Source organism: Haematobia irritans, chromosome 2, assembly GCF_050003625.1.
Source record: "Haematobia irritans isolate KBUSLIRL chromosome 2, ASM5000362v1, whole genome shotgun sequence".
Classification (NCBI taxonomy): domain Eukaryota; kingdom Metazoa; phylum Arthropoda; class Insecta; order Diptera; family Muscidae; genus Haematobia; species Haematobia irritans.
In genome coordinates, this window is record NC_134398.1 from 14,387,025 (window position 1) to 14,401,162 (window position 14,138).

Sequence of the window (14,138 nt, forward strand, 5' to 3'; positions counted from 1 at the left end):
TTTTTCTTCTTTTGTACTTTTCACTTTTAATAAGTTGCTGCCTAACGATTTTGTCCTCCTTTTACAATTTCAATACCTACAAATATAAAAAATCATAAAACATTTTTGTTGCAAAAGGTTAACGTCACTGAATATTACCTGATAATTCAAGATTCCAAAATGAAGACAAATGAAAGGGTTGTTATTCTGCTGGTGTTTTCTTTCTTTATACACTATCACGAACATTGATAGATTTATTTAAAAAAACGAAAATTTTTCTCACTAATTTAAAATAACAAATATTTTATATATTTTATTTGTTATTTATTATATTATTTTACCATATTATTTTTTAACAATCTCTCCGTATACCAAAACAACGCGATTCCAACTAAAAAAACAACCGACGCGCAAATATATCGATTACACCCACGCGCAAACACATCGATTACGATGACAGGTATCGATTACAGGTAGACAATAGAAATTTAGGAAAATTTCCTATATTCTAACAAGTGTGTTTCCTTAAGTTTTGAAAGGATTGCATACTTCTTAGTACGAATGAACTAAAATATTTTTCTATGCCAAGTGTTGTTCGTATGTATGAAAAACTTTCTATTATAAAGGAAGTCGCAATTATCATTTTATAAGAAATTTTACTAATTTTGAGGAAACTTGGTTTTAGTTCGGGTTTTGTTTATTTTTACGAATGCTTTGTTATCGGTGAATAAAATTTTCTTTTTCAGTAGTAAATTCTTATACCCAGCGAAGAAAATAGTATGAGTAAAATTCCATGCCTTATTCTAGTAAATGAACTATTCCTAACTGCTTACAGTTTAGGATTTTTTTACTGAAACGAGTAAATTTTATTATTTTTCACAAAAATTTACCTTAATGGAAATAAAATGGATAAACTATATTGATGAAAATTTTTTCCTTTAGTTTCGAAGGCACTTTTTTCTGGGTGTAGTTATTAGATTAAAAAACTAAATTATACGATATTCGCTTGCGTACTATAATTATAAGAATTTTGTATTTATGTTGTGCGGATATTATTAAATAAATATATTAAAATATTATTATAAAAATATTAATAACAAAGTTTGACCCAACGAGAGAATTTTATTCAATGAAATATATTTTACTATGATTTATTTTAAATGGAATGAAAAATTTCGTACAATTTATGAATATTTACATTGTAGTTATGTATTCAATTCCTCTATTTTATTTACATTTGCACGCAGCACTAATAGTCTACATAGGTCCAGAGGCTCAAAAGTTGATCCAACGAGACAATTTGAAAAGAATTAAATATTTCACAATTGTTTTAATTTATTTTGTATTAAAATTAATCCAAAAATTCCATACGGCTATAATAATACAATTCAAGAATAAATAAAATTCCACTGAGAGATAATCCAATTACCACAACCATCCATGCCCAATATAAATCTTCAACTTTGAGAACTTTGGCTCCTTTTTGGGGATTAGGATCTCGTAATGATATTTGCTTTAATTTCAACATATCCGTAAAGGTACTACCATACCAGGCATCCACCAAACCCAATTCATGGACTCGATGTATGAGATAATCCAAAGGTTCCTTGTATGGTGAATGTTTTTGCAAGAGGAAGGTCCAGGGTAAAAGACGAAAAACGGTCATATTATCATAGGTACAATAGACCTTATGGGTGAAATACTGTTGCATCAATTCCATCATCTTCCAATAAGGCGATGTGGAAAAAAAGCCCACCGAGCTGTTGAAATGAAGACGGCTGGCATGGAATTCGGTAAGGTTGTCGCAGAATTCAAGTGATTTGTAGATGGGCAATAGAATGCCGCCAATTAGTGTTGCATCGTCGCGATTAAGGCTAATTTTCAAATCAGAATTTGCAATATCAGCTAAAGTTTCCAATTGCTTGTGATATGGAGGACTGGTAAGAAGTGTATTCACATTGGCCGAAAATTGTGTATTTATATTGAGACCAGCCAGGAATAATACCAAATAGATCAATTTAAGACCACGCCAGTGGGAACTGCTGCCCACAAATGATTGACCTAGAACTCCAGGAACAATTCTATCACTTAATAGCAGATTAGAAAAATTAAAATTACCATTAAATATATAATCAATAAAGCAATGTATGGTCGAGAGCAACAGAAGGCAAATGAATATAACTCCAAAAAATTTGCGATCAAGTAAAATATTAAAAATTTCTCTGGTCTCCAGGGGACGGGCACAAGGAACCACAACCATTGCCTGTTGGATTTGATAAATAGTGGAACTTTGTATCCATTTGGGACTATCACCATCCTTGATATCCAGAACCATGGGTATATCGACAATACCATCATCCACCAATTGATTGATGAATATGAAATGACTTATTTCTCCAATACGTAAAGGTTTATACATTTTAAGGCTGGCATTGAAGTGCTCAGCGAATAGCATAACGAAGCGGTTTACAAATCCATTAATTTTTATATTATTCTGATTATCCCGATAGACTAGCGAATGGGGTGTTAATTGATCGGTGTGGGTTACGATAGAAGTCTGATGCATATTTCTCCAATGCTGAGGAAATAGATCTTGATGTCGCGCCATTCTAATCCAATGATATATGGGATACGGGAGTAGTTGATAGCGTGTACTCACATCGGTTCTTATACTCCATGTAAAATCCAATAAAACATTGGTCATTTTATATTGCTGACATAAGTTCATTAAAATAGTTTTAAATTTCTCTTCATCTTCAATATCCAAGGCCAAAATAAATATTCTAACTTGTCTCATATAATCCAATATTTCAGCTATCATTAGCATTAATTCAGAATCCACTGCATATGCCATTAGAATCCACACCAATATCTCACTGTTATACATTTTCTTATAATAGAATTTAACACCTTTTTGAAGATATATTTTAGGCTTAGGAAACTGGAATATAGCTTCAATATTTTCATTAAAATTTAATTGATGTTCATCCTTCACTATGAGCATGGTGTCAAATCTTCGTTCGTCATTTATGGCCTTTAATAGTTCATTGTAGATTCCTCTATTTGGTGAATGATTTTTTGAGAATAATTCAAAGGAGCTACTGCTTAGAAATATCACGATCAAAATCCAGACTACTTTGTAACTGAAGAAATTCATAATGACTGAATGTAATTTTCGGTCATCTAGTTTTTGAAGGTTTTATGCCCAATATAAACTCTCCAAGTTGCCTAATTTAACACAAGGGTAATGTATATTAGTTTGTAACGAACAACTCCATGAATTTATTAAAAACCAGGCTATTAAGTAGGTCTGAGCTCAGGCTACAATCGGGGTGGTTAATCGCAGGACGACCTCTACGGTTAGCTGTGAAAAACGGCCAGCCCCCAATCAGCAGCGGTGAAGTCTTAGGACCAGTGAATGAAGCCGATCCATTTTTGTCGTCGGCGGCTTGACGGCTAAGCCGATAATAAATTGTCCATAGTAATGAGAGTCAGTGTTAGCGTTGGAAATTTTGAAAAAGTCGCAAAAAAAGTGCCATACTCAAAAAAAGATCGCACAAAAAAGTAGCATAATGATAAAAAAGTCGCATACATTTGTGAAGTATTTTTATTACAAAAAATCTTCTATAAATCAACACAAAAACAATAAAGGAACACTCCCTTTAACATCAAGAGATATTTTATTGTATTATAAAATCCAGTAAAACGTAAACTTGCAATAAATAAAAAATTGACTTTTTTCTCCTTCCTAAAATTAGCAGAAATGTACGAGAACGCCATCAAGTGTCATTGTACTATCAGCCAATTAAAAGCATTTAAATCAATTAAAAAAACAAAAATATTTATTTTTTATACTACACTCCTAATTGACTCTGTGAAATATATTGCACGTATTATTTGTTTATGGCTAACTCTTGCACGATTTTACTGGGAAGAAAATTCCTAGCAAAAACTTGCAACTTATCTATTCCTCAAATTTCAAATTTAATTTCACTCTGGCTCTCTTTTTTTGGCTTTTTGGAGTAAACGAAAGACTCCAGTAAAAATTTGTGATAATTATCAAAAATTAGTGGGTACTCGAACGGAGCTAGTGGTTTAAATGATATGCAACAAAACAACGACTTAACAAACCAGAACACCGTGTAGGGTAGGTATCGTAGGTTAGGTGTCCATTGTGATACTATACGTGATTTACTTCTCTCTTAGTTATGAGTGCCTCTATTTTTAGCTCAATGAGAACTTGTCATTGAAATACATTTTGGTCTTTGGTTGAAACTGGGTTTGAATCAATGACTCTTTGTATACAAGGCGGGCCATTGCGTTGGCTTCACGTAAGGCGTACGGCGATGAATTCCCACTAATAAAAATTGCTTAAAATTTAAGCACTTCCCTTTTGTGCGACTTTAGTCGCAAGAGTGCGACTAAAGTCGCACATTTTACATATTTTAAAAAAGTCGCACAAAAAGTCGCATGACCTCAAAAAGGTTGCAAAATGCGACTAAAGTCGCACAACGGCAACAATGATGAGAGTAGTTGTACAACCAATCTTACGATCAAATGTACATTTGATTAAAATTTTCTGAGCTAAATTTTTGTATAATTATTTTAGCAGCGGACAATTATCCATTATAAAATCTATTTGAATTTGCTCGAAAAGTAATGCGATTAGTTGTACAACCAATCTTACATTCAAATTTATATTTGATTCAAATTTTCTGAAATAAATTTTTGTAAAATCATTATAACAGCTGGAAAATGATTGTCTGTGGGTGGAAGGTTCATAATTTTGGAAAAAATATGACAATTATAAATAAATTTTTCTGATTTAAATCGATATTTTTGATTAACTGGCGGCTAAATTGGAGTCGACATATTCGGCGGCGGCGTCGACTGGCAATAAATGATCGACGGCGACTGAAATTGGCAGTGCGACTCGGCAGCTTCATTCTCTACTTAGGACGTGCTATAAAAAGGAAAGTATATCCAATGACGCCTGTAACGTGGTTTTGTCGTCGGCTGAGGTAGACCAGTCCAGGATCAACTTTAAGGACCCACAAACCTTAAATTAAGAACACACGATTTGGTGGTATTTATACAATAATATTAGTACGCACTTTATTTATTTGACCTTATATACGTATAATGTTTATGTTTGCACGGTATGCTGAGGGGTCGGTGATTTATTACGTAGCCTCTTAGTACTGAAGTCGGCGGTTGTGGACGATTTGGTTCGGCTAAAGTCGTTGTTACGGTGTTCGATGAAGATCGGTTGGTGATTCGGTTGACGGTTCAGTTGATTGTTCGGTTGTTGATTCGGTTGATGATTCGGTTAATGGTTCGGTAGCGGTGATGGTAGTTGCTGGTCCGCCTTCGGTGGCTGGTTGTGTTGGTTTGGTCGGCTGTCGATGGTTGGCCGATGTTGATGGTTCGGGTGATGTGGTGATTCGGTGTTGATTGTTGATTCCTTGTTAGGTTAGTAACAAAACTACAAACTATTTGTCGAAACTACTAGTGGAAGCAAGCTAATAGCCGAAGCTATTAGTGCGGAAGCAAGCTAATTGCCGAAGCAATTAGTGCGGAAGCAAGCTAATCGTCGGTGAAACGATTAGTGCGGAAGCAAGCTACTCGTCGGTGAAACGATTAGTGCGGAAGCAAGCTAATTGCCGAAACAATTAGTGCGGAAGCAAGCTAATTGCCGAAGCAATTAGTGCGGAAGCAAGCTAATCGTCGGTGAAACGATTAGTGCGGAAGCAAGCTAATCGTCGGTGAAACGATTAGTGCGGAAGCAAGCTAATTGCCGAACACTTAGTGCGGTGGTAGAGTTCCTGTCGCTTAGTGTGAACTAACTGCTGTCGTGCCACTCGTCGTGTTCAATACCCTTCGGCTGTCGGGACTCTTGCTCGTTGTCCAAAAATACCGAGTTTATATTCTCCCACAGCCACAACATAGATGAGAATTATGCTCATAGCAAGCAAAAAATAAATGTTTCCCAATGTCAGATTGCCCTATGTGTCATTGACTTCATACCCACACATACTGAATAGAACGACAGTGGGTATGTGGAGAGTAGGGCAGTGGGCGTATGTATGGTGGCCACACAATAAACAATACGAGGCACAATGAATAAATATATGTAAGGAAGAATACAATATAAAAATGTATTTCGTTCCGTTGCTAGATATTAAGAACGCTTTCAACAGCATAAGATGGACAGACGTAATATATGCCTTATAGTCGATATTTTATGTTACATATCGAAATACTTGACGAGAATATTGAAAGACTATCTTAAAAACAAAGTTTTTAGATATACAACACTATGAAGGGCCCAAGGAGAATAGAGGTAATCTCAGGTTCCGCAAAAGGCTCAATCCTCGGAAAAGACCTCTGAAACGCGATACTGATGATACCCATATGAGACGATACATTACTTGTTGGGTACGCCGATGATATAGCCGCTGTGATAAAAGCAAGAAATACTGAAAAGGCTCAATGCAAACTTCGCCAAACAATGAACAGCGCAAAACACTGGTTATTCACCCAAAGCTTACAATCAGCCATGCAAACGACCGAACTGCTACTACTAACGAGACGGCATATGCTTCTAGCAGTCAATCAAGTACTTGGAACTAATTCTTGACTCAAAACTAACTTACTCCAAGTAGATAGAATACACAACGGAAAAGATGTCGAAAACGCGTCGCGGCTAGGCATTCTGATGGCAAGTATAGGAGGTCATCTTCAAAGCAGAAGAAGGATATTCAGTTAGATGGCTAACAGTATACTCCTCTATGGATCCTCTATCAGCCCAAGAAGAATGAAGGTAATCTCAGGTGCCGCGCAAAGTTCAATCCTCGGACAAGACCTTTGGAACGGAACATACGACGAGATACTGAATATACCCATGCCTGATGTGACATAGACGCTGTGATAAAAGCAGGAAATACTAAAAAGGCTCAATGCAAACTTCGCCAAGACATGATTCACGCGAAAGACTGGTAATACACACATGGCTTACATCTGCCTCTAGGAATAGAGATGCACATAGATGACATGGTAATCCAAACAAAGCAGTCAATAAAGTACTTTGGACTCAAAACTAACTTACTCCAAGCAGATAGAATACGCAACGGAAAAGATGTCGAAAACGCGTGGCGGCAGAGTACTCTGATGGCAAACATAGGAGGCCATTTTCCAAGCAGAAGAAGGATACTCAAGGAGATGACTAAAAGTATACTCATCTATGGACCATACAGAGACGAAATAGAGCAAAAAAAGTTGCTTTCAGTACAGAGAACGACAGCCCTGAGAATCACTATGGTCACACTGGGCAAATATTTGACAGAAATCGGAAAAGAATCCATCGCCACAGCCAAATCAGCAAACACTTTGAACTCACATTGGATATATAACATCATGGTAGGGTTATTTTCCAAAAACCGTATCCATATATTTGTAAAATGGTTCTGGAAAAATGTTTGACACTCATTTTTGTGAAATATTTGCCTAGTGTGACCGTAGCCTTTGTCATATTGTACAGTATCAGGGGAAACCCACATTAGTAATAGCAAGAACGATACCAACAGACTACCATACGATTGAGCGCAAAATATCTTCAAGGCGTGGCATCTTTTGGGAGCCACCGTGGTGCAATGGTTAGCATGCCCGTCTTGCATACACAAGGTCGTTGGTTCGATTCCTGCTTCGACCGAACCCCAAAAAGTTTTTCAGCGGTGGATTATCCCACCTCAGTAAGGGTTTCAAAGCTTCTCTAAGTGGTTTCACTGCAATGTGGAACGCCGTTCGGACTCGTTCATTGAGCTTAACATGGATTCAGACAGCACTCAGTGATAAGAGAGAAGTTCACCAATGTGGTATCACAAAGGACTGAATAGTCAATGTGAGCCTGATACATCGGGCTGCCACCTAACCTAACCTAAGGCGTGGCAGAACATCCGACAAGAGACCAGATATAAATGACAAGAACGATGGAGGTACGAGATAAAGGGTAGATGGATACATCGACTTATACCCGACATACAATTGTCGCGAGATATGGGGAGGTATTACATGACTCAAATGTTCTCTGGTCACGAATGCTTTCGAAAAAGCCTGCACTGTGTATAGAGAAATGTAGGTCAGACGAAGACGTAACTGGTATTTCCGAACATACATACTCGGTGGGTAGAACGGCGGACAGCGCTTGAAGATGAAATTGGACATGTCTCTCCGACAAATATAGTCAAGAAAATGGTATAAATTGTGAGGAACTGGGAGGCTTAAGGCGTTTTTGTAGAACACATTCTCCGCAGGAAAAAAGTTGACATAGACAGGCCGACATGACATGGATACCTCGAAGTAATGCGAAGGCGGTTCCAAGGTGTTCATCGATTATGTTGGAATTCGGCACACGGGTGGGCACACTGTCAGATGCATAAACCATTTTCACAACCTTACCCGCAAAAAAACTTAAGAAGGTCTTTATGGTTTAAGTTTTCTACTATCACTGCCCGTTCCTGAAACACAAAATCGACTCGAGACGAATCGTTCGTCTAGATTGAAATTAAAATCACTTTAGAGGCATTTGCTAGAAAATCCTGAAATTGTCATGAACTCATTATTTATGATTTACTATTGAACACCGAAACAATTAGGATTCCACAGACTCTGGTTTTCGAGATATCAATATGGGATTTTTGACGAATCGTTCGTCTCGAGGCGAACGAAAATTCCACGAACAAGCAATTAATCAATCTACTAACCCTAAACGGTAAAGTTGACAGTGAAAAGTTTTCGTAACAATAACAGCTTTATAACGCGGTTGTAAGACCTGTAGCTATATGTGGTTGTCATGTTTGGTGGGCAATTTTAAGCCAGTATATGTCATATGTCGAAAATAAATAGAACTGCACTTATTTATATGACAGGTGCTATGAGGACCACAGCCACTACCGCTTTGGAGGTACTGATGGGTGTTTTTCCCAATCGATTTACACGTAAGGAAAACAGCAGAGTTGACATTCATCAGACTTAAAAGCTTGGGCACGCTGGAGAGTACTGCCTGCAAGCATACTGAAATTCTTTCCGGGCATTAAAGAGAGACGGACCATAGGGCCACTGAGCATGTTTGTCATCACAAGCGGGCACATATTTTGCCATGTATGGAGGAGTGGGGAGATAGATTCGGAACCCTGAATATGTATACGGACTGATCGAAGATGGATGAAGGAATGGGTAGCGGCATTTATTGCAGTGAACTAAAAATACGAGAGTCATACACGCTGGATAGCGATTGCATTATTTTATAGGCGGAGATTTCTGCGATCACGTAAGCTGCTGAGTTCTTGTTGATGAGGCCGTTATTCAAAAGCGATATCAGTTTCTTCATCGAAATTCAAGCAGCTATAAAAGCCTTATGCAGTGCTGACATGCAGTGTCTAAGATATTCGTGGAGAACTCAAGGTTCTCACTGAACAGCATAATTAACTCTGTGCTGGGTACCTGGGCGCTGTGGAATAATGGAAAATGAGCAGGCGGATGTGCTGGCTAAACAGGGCGCTAGTGGAATGAATAACAGGTTGGCTGATAAGTCCCCGGTCTAACAAAGAAAAACACACTTTTTTGTCAAATTTCATTTTTATTATTCAACATAGTTCCTTTCAAGAGCGATACAACGATTATAACGACCTTCCAATTTTTTGATACTATTTTGGTAGTACTCCTTCGGTTTTGCCTCAAAATAGGCCTCAGTTTCGGCGATCACCTCTTCATTGCAGCCAAATTTTTTTCCCTGCGAGCATCCTTTTGAGGTCTGAAAAAGTCGCTGGGGGACAGATCTGGAGAATACGGTGGATGGGGAAGCAATTCGAAGCCCAATTCATGAATTTTTCCCAACGTTCTCAATGACTTGTGGCACGGTGCGTTGCCTTGGTGGAACAACACTTTTTTCTTCTTCATATGGGGCCGTTTTGCCACGATTTCGACCTTCAAATGCTCCAATAACGCCATATAATAGTCACTGTTGATGGTTTTTCCCTTCTCAAGATAATCGATAAAAATTATTCCATGCGCATCCCAAAAAACAGAGGCCATTACTTGCCAGCGGACTTTTGAGTCTTTCCACGCTTCGGAGACGGTTCACCGGTCGCTGTCTACTCAGCCGACTGTCGATTGGACTCAGGAGTGTAGTGATGGAGCCATGTTTCATCCATTGTCACATATCGACGGAAAAACTCGGGTGTATTACGAGTTAATAGCTGCAAACACCGCTCAGAATCATCAACACGTTGTTGTTTTTGGTCAAATGTGAGCTCGCGCGGCACTCATTTTGCACAGAGCTTCCGCATATCCAAATATTGATGAATGATATGACCAGCACGTTCCTTTGATATCTTTAAGGCCTCTGCTATCTCATTTTGTGGATTTTGTGATGTTTTCGTCGGTAACCACCTCTTTCGAGCGTCCACTGCGTTCACCGTCCTCCGTGCTCATTTTACCACGCTTGAATTTTGCATACCAATCAATTATTGTTGATTTCCCTGAGACAGAGTCCGGAAACTCATTATCAAGCCAAGTTTTTGCTTCCACCGTATTTTTCCCCTTCAGAAAACAGTATTTTATCAAAACACGAAATTCCTTTTTTTCCATTTTTTTGCAATAACAAAAGTTTCTTCACAAAAGACGCTCTATCTCATAAACTAATTGACTTACAGACGTCAAATTTTGACACGAATCATTTGAAGGTTGGTACTATATAAAAATAATATGCATTTAATACTAGCGACGCCATCTAAGTGTCAGACCGGGGACTTATCAGCCAACCTGTCAAGGTACTAACGGACGTTTTTCATCAACTATCATCTTATCTTTACAGGATACAAGTCAAATATGATGAACTATGGCGAAGGCTTTGGGTCTCTTCGGGAGGTTGCGTGCAACCCAAGTTGATATGGGACGAAAAGAACCGCAGAAACCTCTCGATGAACAGAGAGGCATTGCGGCCTTTCATTGGCATTATAAAAGGACATAACACACTTGGGGAAACATATGGTAAGAATAAGCCTTAAAGATGATGACATCTGTAGATTCGGACTGGACCAGAAAGTTACGGAAGACTCGTACCACTTCCTGTGTCCGTGCCCAGCATTATCCTTTGGAAGAAACAAGGCTTCTTTTTTCATTTAGGTTCTCACTGATCTGCGGGAGTGCAGCTTAAAGAACATACTTGCCTTCATCAGGGCCTCTGGTTGGTTGTTCTAAGATTTCTTTTGTAGACGACAAGTGGAAGTTCTGCGAATACTTTAAAGGGTGATACGGTCAAAATTTCAATATAAACTTGACGTATTTCTTTCAATTTTGCATTTAAAAAACCTGAACACCCTTAATTTTGAAGGTGTGTGTGTGTAGAATGTTGCTCCTATTTTGATTTTGGAATTCACTCTTCAGTTGTCAAAATGCCGTCCAGCAAGACGAGCAGCGTATCACAATTTTGCTCGCGCATCGCGAAAATCCGAGCTACTCGCACGCAAAGCTGGCAAAATCGCTAAAAGTTGCCAAATCAACCGTTACAAATGTAATTAAAGTGTTTGGGGAACGTTTGTCGACAGCCAGGAAGTCTGGATCGGGGGGAAATCGAAAACCGGAAGCCGCTGAGACGACAAAGAGAGTTGCCGGTAGTTTCAAGCGAAACCCTAACCTCTCTCTCTCCGAGATGCCGCAAATAAGCTGGGTGTATCGTCTACAACCGTGCATTGAGCCAAAAAACGAGCCGGACTATCGACTTACAAGAAGGTAGTGACTCCAAATCGCGATGATAAACAAAATACGACGGCCAAAGCGCGATCCCGGTGGCTGTACACGACGATGCTGACGAAGTTTGACTGCGTAGTAATGGACGACGAAACCTACGCCAAAGCCGACTACAAGCAGCTTCCGGGACAGGAGTTTTATACGGCAAAAGGAAGGGGAAAGGTAGGAGATATTTTCAAGCTCATAAAACTGTCAAAGTTCGCAAAGAAATATCTGGTTTGGCAAGCCATCTGTACCTGTGGCTTGAAAAGCAGCATTTTCATAGCTTCCGGGACTGTCAACCAAGAAATTTACGTGAAAGAGTGTTTGAATAAACGTCTGCTGCCTTTCCTGAAGAAACACGGTTGTTCCGTACTGTTTTGGCCGGATTTGGCATCTTGCCATTACGGTAAAAAGGCCATGGATTGGTACGCCGCCAACAACGTGCAGGTGGTTCCCAAGGACAAGAACCCTCCCAACACGCCAGAGCTCCGCCCAATTGAGAAATTCTGGGCTATTGTCAAGCGGAACCTAAAGAAGACCAAAAAACTGCCGGCTTTCTGCGGCGAAGAAGGTGGACAAGGTGGCTGTACAAAATCTAATGGCAGGTGTCAAGCGTGAGGCCCGGCAATTGGGATTTGGAAAAGCGAAAGCCTGAAACTGAATATTTTTCCTGAATTTTATACTAATTGAACTTGAAAAAAAATTTAATTTGATTTTTTAAATAAACGATTTCACCGATTTACACGCGTTTTCCCTTGACCAAATTTTGACCGTATCACCTTTTAAAGGGAGATACAAATAACTTTAAACGATAACATTTTCATAAAATTAAAAATGCATTCCATATAGGTAAAAAGTACGAAAAGAAATGTTTCGGTGTAAAAAATATATTTTTGGGAATGTTTTCCTACTTAAGGTCCACTATTGACAGATATGTATATGTTTTTGTGGAGTGATTTTCATATTTGATTTATATTGCGACACACCCCAGTGTGTGTGAAATTCAATTTCAAATCCATATTTAGTTCTTCTCTAAGGTGGTGTTATGAAATACAAGATAAAATATTTTGTGTTTGTTTTCTAAGTGTTTAATAAGTACTATTTTAGGTGAAATAAATAATATGGTTGGAAATATTTATTAAATATGAAAACAAAACACCCTCCTCAGCATTATAACCTTGTCACATTACGCGTTTATAACGAGTTTGCCCGTTACTAAAGAACAATGTTAAATGTTAATAGATGGATGCATACTAATAAACTTTTATTTAAAACTTCATTTAAAGGCATACAATAAAAGAAGTAAATACAGCCGAAAATTGACTCAGGCCGTATCTAATATACTCTGCTTGTAAATGTGTCGAATTTTAATATTTTAACGATTTCAGAATGTAAAATTACTACATTACAAAAAGGGAGAACCTACTCATAATGGACTCTGTATGAAAAAATACGAAAATTAAAAAAAAATTTTAAATATTGAATTTATAAAAAAATGTTCTCAAAATTTTATTTCTATACAAAATTGTATCAAAGTTTTATTTCTATAGAAAAATTTCTCAAAATGTTATTTCAGTGTGCATTAAAGGGTTAAAATCTTATTTCTATGGAAAATTTGGTCAAAATTTTATTTCTATAATAAATTTGGTCAACATTTTTTTCCTATAGAAAATTTTCTCAAAACTTTATTTCTGTAGAAAATTTTCTCAAAATTTTATTTCAGTACGCATTAAAGAATAAAAATGATATTTCTATAGAAAATGTTGTCAAAATTTTATTTCTATAGACAATTTGGTGAACATTTTATTTCTATAGAAAAATTTTTCCACATCTTATTTCTATAGGAAATTTTCTCAACATTTCATTTCTATAGAAACTTTGGTCAAAATTATATTTCTATAGAATTTTTTCTCAAAATTTTATTTCTATAGAAAATTTTCTCATCATTTTATTTCTATAGAAAAATGTCTCAAAATTTTTTCTATAAAAAAATTCTATAGAAATTTTTCTCAAAATTTAATTCCTATGGAAATTTTTCTCAAAATTTTATTTCTATAGAAAATTTGGTCAAAATATTATTCCTATAGAAATTTTTCTCAAAATTTTATTCCCATAGAAAATTGTTTCATCATTTTATTTCTATAGAAAAATTTCTCAAAATTTTATTTCTACAGAAAAGTTTTTCAACATTTTATTTCTATAGAAAAATTTCTCAAAATTTTGTTTCAGTGCGCCTTAAAGTGTTAAATTTTTTTTCTGTAAAAAAATTGTTCAAAATTTTATTTCTATAGAAAATTTGATCAATATTTTATTCTTATAATAAATTTGGTCAAAATTTGTTCTCTTTAGAAAATGTTCTCCAAATTTTA

General features: G+C 36.9%; 1 protein-coding gene across 1 annotated transcript; it reads right to left on the reverse strand.

The window, feature by feature from the left end:
• Positions 1-1,330: 1,330 nt before the first annotated feature.
• On the reverse strand, positions 1,331-3,136 carry LOC142224467 (uncharacterized). The gene has a single exon (XM_075294240.1). The coding sequence runs from the start codon at positions 3,134-3,136 to the stop codon at positions 1,331-1,333; it is 1,806 nt and encodes a 601-aa protein (XP_075150355.1).
• Positions 3,137-14,138: the final 11,002 nt, after the last annotated feature.